The sequence below is a fragment of the Penaeus chinensis genome, chromosome 24 (assembly GCF_019202785.1).
Source record: "Penaeus chinensis breed Huanghai No. 1 chromosome 24, ASM1920278v2, whole genome shotgun sequence".
Taxonomy (NCBI): Eukaryota; Metazoa; Arthropoda; class Malacostraca; order Decapoda; family Penaeidae; genus Penaeus; species Penaeus chinensis.
In genome coordinates this window covers 28,232,587-28,240,460 of record NC_061842.1, presented here as the reverse complement: position 1 = coordinate 28,240,460, position 7,874 = coordinate 28,232,587, and the positions used below count along the sequence as shown (strand labels likewise).

At 31.9% G+C, this 7,874-nt stretch overlaps 2 protein-coding genes across 2 annotated transcripts in view; both read left to right on the top strand.

Moving 5' to 3' along the window:
• LOC125038044 (pupal cuticle protein 36-like) overlaps positions 1-30 on the top strand; it is a 1,336-nt gene extending 1,306 nt beyond the window's left edge. The window contains exon 2 of the mRNA XM_047631279.1: positions 1-30. This exon is cut by the window's left edge and continues 855 nt beyond it. Within this exon, the coding sequence (XP_047487235.1) occupies positions 1-30 (30 nt within the window).
• Positions 31-1,635: 1,605 nt separating this feature from the next.
• LOC125038043 (probable H/ACA ribonucleoprotein complex subunit 1) lies at positions 1,636-4,659 on the top strand. The gene is made up of 2 exons (XM_047631278.1): positions 1,636-1,689; positions 3,817-4,659. The coding sequence occupies exons 1-2, from the start codon at positions 1,636-1,638 to the stop codon at positions 4,657-4,659; spliced, it is 897 nt and encodes a 298-aa protein (XP_047487234.1).
• The last annotated feature ends 3,215 nt before the right edge of the window (positions 4,660-7,874 follow it).

The following is a 7,874-nucleotide window of genomic DNA, read 5'->3' as shown; positions in this document are numbered from 1 at the left end:
AGACCGTCAAACCTGTACACAAGCCCTTAAAGTGTAAGGGGTTCTTTGAATTGTTGTGAAATGCCTTCGTTTTATGAGGTTTGTTGATTCTAGTGTATGTATAAAAACAAATAAATGAACATAAAGTAGAAAATCTCAGAAATGTTCATTATCATCCTATAATACCGATGCCCTAATGTTGGTAATTGTTCCCTACCCCCCCCCCCCCCCCCTCTTTCTAGCATTCTATAAGGGTAGAAGTTTAGCTGGGAGATATTTGTCTGCTTTGGTCTTAATGCAATTAGATTTAAGACTGAGGTCCGAATAGAAATACTGCATATTAAGTTGATTATGCATGGCATCTGCACATCGAAGCAGCTTTGCCAATTTTGTCAGGATATCACAGCATAATTGTATATTCCTAAAGATCTGTTAATCTGTCATTGTATCCATCCATCTCTCTATATATTTATTTGTATCCCACTCTATTTACATGTATGTACTTGTAACTATAATCGTATGGATGAATGTTTATGTATCTATATCCTCTTTTTTTAATTACCCAATTTCCTTCTCACGACATGCTTACCTCTATTTCCATGCACTTCAAATGTTCTTTTATGAAGATGAATTTTTAATTCACCGATTTCTGAATTGATTTCACTAACCGATTTTCACGCATACATAACCGCATCCTGACTTCTGACTTACTTTCTTTATAACCCCGATTTTGTAACTCTGTTTAATCCGTCTTCTTGTTCATTACCTTAATTATGTAATCTTACCTTAAGGCTAAAATAATTTACAGCGTTTTGTCAATATATTCTGGTAAATACAGGAAATTCGCTTATTAAGTGAGGTATTTTCTCTTACGTATACTGTGTTTATTCACAAATGTGCGTGTATATATGTGTTCATAGATACCCATGTCTTTTAAAACACACCCTTATCCACAAATTTATCTATAAAAGGAATTTGCTTGTCATAGACATATAAATGAATATATACAAAATGTGTATATATATGTGCGTGTGACCATTTATTTATACATATACAGTACATATACATTATATATACACATACATATATATTCATATGTATATGTATACAAATAAATACGTATATATACATATATATATATATATATATATATATATATACATATATATAAATATATATTCACATATGTATTATACATATATAAAATATACTCATATATGTATTTTATATATACATAGATGTATGTATATACATGAAAAGGAAAATAGTCATAATAAGAAATGAAACTCTTTACGAGATCATCATCAGACGAATAATTAACCGAAATTTCGAATAATTATCCGTCTTATAATGTGATATATATGTGTGTGTGCATTATACATACATATATATATTATAAAAAACATCCGGAAGGTGACGTTCCACACTTATGTCCTGGTTGAACAAAGGCTGCGCCTTCCTGTCGCAGCCGTCCTGAGTCTACCTTATCACAGGAAGCAGCAACTTTGCACCTTCCAATCCCGAACCTAGTCTACCCAAGGACATTCCAAGTGATCTACATCTCCCACTCCGTCTGACTATTGCGACGGCACCTTCCTGTACGATGCTTGCTTCCGCAGAAAGGAGTGGCAGATTTATCCGGCTGTGACAAGGGGGATGAGTCGCTGGGCTTGCTCGAGGGGATATGTAGGTTACCTGGAAGGTCCTTGGGTAAACCAGGTCCAAAGTGGCTGCTATTTGTTATAAGGTAGACTAATGAGGACTGCGACAGGAAGGCGCAGCCTTTGTTTAGCCGGGGACAGATATGTATGTGTGTGACCACACACACACAGACATATATATATATATATATATATATATATATATATATATATATATATATCATTTATATATGTATGTCATATATATATAAGTGTGTGTGTCATATATATATATATATATATATATATATATATATATATTTGTACATATATGTGTGGGTGTGTGTGCCCACACGATATATATATATAGATAGATAGATAGATAGATAGATAGATAGATAGATAGATAGATAGATAGATAGATATATAGATATATATAGATATAGATATTATATATATATATATTAATATATATACATATGTATATATATGTATATGTATATATATATATATATATATACATATATATATATATATATATATATATATATATATATATGAATATAAATAAATATGTGTGGGTGTGTGTGCCCACACGATATATATATATATATATATATATATATATATATATATATATATATATATATATATATATATTTATATATATATATATATATATATATATATATATATATATTTATATATATATATATATATATATATATATATATATATATATTATATACATATGCATATTTATATGTATATATTTGTATATCTATTAATATATATATATATATATATATATATATATATATATATATATATTAATATAAATAAATATACTTATGTATATATATATAAAAATTAATATGAATAAATATACATATATATGAATATATACAAATATACATATATATGTGTGTGTGTATCTACTTATCTATCAAATGATATATAAATACATATCTATCTATTTATCTCTCTCAATTTATATGTATATATGTGGGTGTGTGCTTATGTATGCCTTTATGTGTGTGTGTTTTGTAATTGTTATCATTATTATCATTATTATAAGAAAAACTGCAATACTGACAATAACTATCAACAATATCAATAGTGTTAGAAATACTATTGAAATTGATAATTATAATGATAATAGTAAAAAGGTAATAATAACAATAATTACAATAAGAGGAGAAAAAGGAATAGAATCAGAATGATAATGATAAAGATAATAATACCAATAACAAAAATATCAACCATACTAGTAATGATAATAATAACAATAATAAAGATAATGATGATGGTAAAGAAAAAGATATTGGTAACAATGATAGTATGCTAATAATTACGATACTTCATTTGATATTTTGCAAAAGTAATTCAAAATTTCAATAACCTTCACTGCTACCATCATCGTCTTCATAGCTAGAAAAACAATGAACACAATAATGATGGTGATAAACACATCGATGACAAAATAATTATAAGTCATTGTAATGACTTTGACTACTCGACACTAGAAAAATAATCTAATTATTCTGGCCTGGATGACGCTAGGCTATGGTTAGGGTCTTTCAAAAGGTTAAAGAAGTATATCAAAACCGACTTCCATGCAATTTAAAAGGCTTACAACCGAATTCCGTAGGTCTGAAGAAAAGAGCTTACGCAAGGGAGCCACTAACGAGCCCCGAAGTGAGTGGAAAGAAATGCAGGGGGAGCGGAGCAAGGTCTACATTCATGACCGGAGAGGTATATAAGTCGACGGATATCTAGTGTGGTCAGTATTCCCTATCATGTTGTTCTTAGTAAGTTTTGTCGGAGTACAATATTCTTATGATCTGATTGTATGAAAGTGAATAGCTCTCATATTACATAGCTTGAGAGAGAAACATTAATGTTTAGTTCTTATAACAATATGAATAACAGAAAACCTGAACACAAATTAGATAGAAACGCACACATGCATGCACACACACACACAAACACACACACACACACACACATCTCTCTGTGTTTTTGGCTGTGTATGTATACATAAACAAATAATAATGCTTATAGTCCTTTACATTACTACATGATCTCCTAACGTAAAATCAGATTTATTAAAACTATGAATATACTGTAAGTACTACAGCACACATAACATTATTTTTATTATTGGTTAATTTTAATGTAAAAACTGCATTTTCAGACTTTGCTTCCATTAGCAGCTGTGGCTTTTGCAGCACCTCAGGGTTACAACCTGGGTACACCTTCTGGAGGTGGACTCTCACATGGAGAATCTATAAATGGTGGAACAGGTGGAATTGGAGATGGTGGAGTAGGTGGCATTGGAAATGGTGGAACGGGTGGAGCTGGTGGCCCTGTAGGCGGTTGTCAGGATGGCCAAATTCTTCACGTGGATGGATCCTGTGTGACTCCCGTTATCACCAGAAAAGTGTACTTATATGATGCTCCTGAAGTACCCAAGGGCCCAGGCGGTCCTCCTCCGAGTGTGCCACCACCCAAGGTAGAACATAACATCCTCTTCGTACGCGTTCCTGAAGCTGCTCCACCACCTGAACCCATCATTGTTCCTCCAGCAAGGCAAGAAAACGTTGTCTATGTTTTGAATAAGCAGGAAGAGCAAAGCCAACAGGTGATCGAAGTTACGCCTCATCCAGCTACCGACCCAGAAATCTATTTCGTGAACTACCAAGAAGGAGAAAACCCAACCCTTCCTCTTGGAGTAGATCTTGAGACTGCTCTCAGCGTTGCCAGTGCAGCTGGCGGTGACGTCATCGGAGGTGGCGGAGCGGCTGTTGGGGTTAGTGCCGGAGGATTAGGTGGCGGTGCTGGAGCCGGAGGTATTGGAGGCGGATTTGGAGAGAATGGAGGATTCGGAGGAGTCGGTGCAGCAGGAAATGGAGGATTTGGAGGAGCTGGAGTCGGGAGCAATGGAGGATTCGGAGGTGGTTTTGGAGGAGTGAATGGAGGAAATGGCAGCTTCGGAGGCAATGGCGGCAGTCCGTCAAACTTGTACACCAGCCCTTAAGATATTAGGGTTTGTGTAAATTACGATATGCCTGCAGTTATTTTTTGTTAACCCTGATTATATTCAATAAATATATAATTGTATATTTCTGAAATTTTCATTTTCAACATACAAATCTTATGCTCTCATGAAAAGAAATGTTCTCTTTTCCACTCTGAACAAGATGCTCATTGGGTGAAAAAATGAACATAAAGAAAAAAAAAAAAAAAAAAAATGCACCTCCAGAATTTGATGCACGTGGATTATACATGGCATTTGCACATTGAAACTGCATATTAGTTTTGTCAGCATGCTGTTATATAATTACTAATACCTAAAGATCAGTCTATTCGTTTTGCTATCTACTATTCCTCTTTCTAATTGTATTTGTAATTGTATGTATGTTGCTTTGAGTGTATATGTGTGGAACGTCCATAAAACTGTAGATGTTTTGCTAAACATGTTATCTTTGTATATCCATGTCCTCTTCGTCACCATTTATTCCTTAGTGCTTGAATGTGTAATAGCTCTATCATTATATATATATATATATATATATATATATATATACTTATACATATATATATACATATACGTGAATGTGTATGTACATGTATATGGAAACAAATACATATGTTTATAAATGTGTTTACATATATGTGTATATATACAAATATATATATGTATGTATATACAATGTATATATATATATATATATATATATGCATGTGTGTGCGTGTGTTATTGTGTCTGTGTGTATATAAAACATATATATGTATATATTTCTGTGTTCATTTATACATAAAAACAATAAATATATATCTATAAATATGTATATGTATATAAATAATGTATTTCCGTACTCACACAAATCTATACTGATATACATATATATATATATATATATATATATATATATATATATGAATGTATATCAGTTATATGTGTGTGAGTGCGCGTGCGCAATTATGCACGGAAACACATATTATATAAATATATATATATACATACATATATGTAACTACACATAGACAGGAGTAAAAATACGCTTTGTAAGTTTCCTGTGACATAATTGAATGTAAGACCTAGTCAGGGTAAGGTAAAAAACTGGCTTTCTTTATTATTATTATTATTTTTTTAAATTATCAATACTATTGTAGTAGTAATAATGATCGTAATTAGAATAATAATAACGCCGTCAACAAAAAATATTTTAATTGGACACACATTCACAAAGAAACACGCACACACAGGTAAACAACACACTTGTTTATACAAACATTTACGCATATATAGTATATATATATATATACATATATACATACATACATACACACACTAACATTTACACACACACACACACACACACACACACACACACACACACACACACACACATATGTACATATATAAAAAGCACAAAGAGGTCTTTTAATACGGCCGTAAAGAATTTCATTTTTATTTATTTTGCAAACGTTTCGAACGATCACAAGCTTTCTTTCTCAGTGCTGTAAGCGGAAACCAGATAGTATGGTCGTTAGACAATTCAACGATGCAGACATAGATCAGGGTTTTGTACAAAATACGTGATAAACCAATGTAAACACAATTATTAAAGTAAGTGGAACAAGTTGTCTAATGGGTGAACAAGCTAGATGAGGTTGTTCAGCTTATCTGAATTCCAAGCCCCCAAGTATAAAATTTACATGTGAAATGCAAAAGAACAACCAACTATCATTTTTAAATTCCGTGGTCACCAATAACAACGGCATCTTCAATACTAGTATTTACCGTAAGCCACCCTTCAATGGCCTAGCCCTACACTACCTCAGTTTTACCCCATATATTTACAAAATTAACAGTGTTAAGATACTAGGTTTATTGAATTTTGTTATTAATATTTTTGTAATTGGTTTCTTTCACTTTGAATGAATGTATAATGTGTATATATACAGGTAAATAAATATCGAATTGTGAATCTTAGAAATGTTCATTGTCATTATGTAACAGAGCAATGTTCGCTTTAAAAGATCTGTGATTGTTTACCAGAATCCACATGTGGTCTTACAGACAGAATTCAGAAGTATTATACGTTGTGTACATCGGAACTGCTTACAAATTTCGGCAACAAATTACACAATTTATCGGTCACATTTATCAATCTGTCTATATCTATTAATTTATGTGTATGTATAACTATAAATATCAGTCTGGCTATCTCGCCAATTAAATCTTCTGTCACTGAAACATTATTTTCTCTATCCTTTTTTTTATTTTTTTAATCTAATCTCGCGTTCTTAAAAGTATACATTTCTGTAACTGAATTCCATGATAATAATTCTTGATTTTGTTACAGTAATCGATTTCCAAATATATATCCTGGCTTCTGCTGCGTCTTACTTCTTGAAGTATGCGTTTTCTACTCCCTTGATCTAATTACTTTTCTATCGAGTGTTTTGTTCATCACTTGTTGGTCATATAACTTGCGACATACCATTTTTCCCAATATTTTCTCCTCGATGATTTTTAATAAAAACATAATGGCTTAACCTTCATTCTCTTATATATCTTTGGTATCACATGTTTCACATGTATCTGAAACATGTTAAATCCAAATTCTGTTCAAGCTGTTTCGAAATTAATTGTTTGAAGATCGCCTGTTGTGTGAAGTCACGAGCAGTGGCTCGAACCACTCCAGATGAAATCACCTTGTCAGTAGTATAATAAATTCCATCTATATTTGAAATCATTTCCATCTTCCTGTCTCCATGTTTTCATTTTTAAGCACAACTGAATGTTAATGAAAATTGTCTTTACGCTAATCAAATGATCTGGGTATGTATGCACTTCGGACTTAGATTTACTTATAGTGTTAAATACGAATATAGGAACACACACACACATACGCTTTATATATATATATATATATATATATATATATATATATATATATCCTCTACCTCTTACACACACCTATATATATCAATCTAGCTATCTCGCTACGTATCTATTTTTTTCTCTCTTTCTCTCGCTATATAAGTGTGTGCATAATAATGGATAAAATCAATAATAATTATGTTCTTATTTACCCATTAGTTCCGGATTTGTGTTCTGCCCCCTGTAGTTTTTGGTGAATTTTGTTACATACATATGGCTGCACATGTGCTCAGCCGGCAAGGAGTCGATCAGTGGACCCTAGTTACCGATCCTGATTTCCCAATTCCTTGAAATTCCGG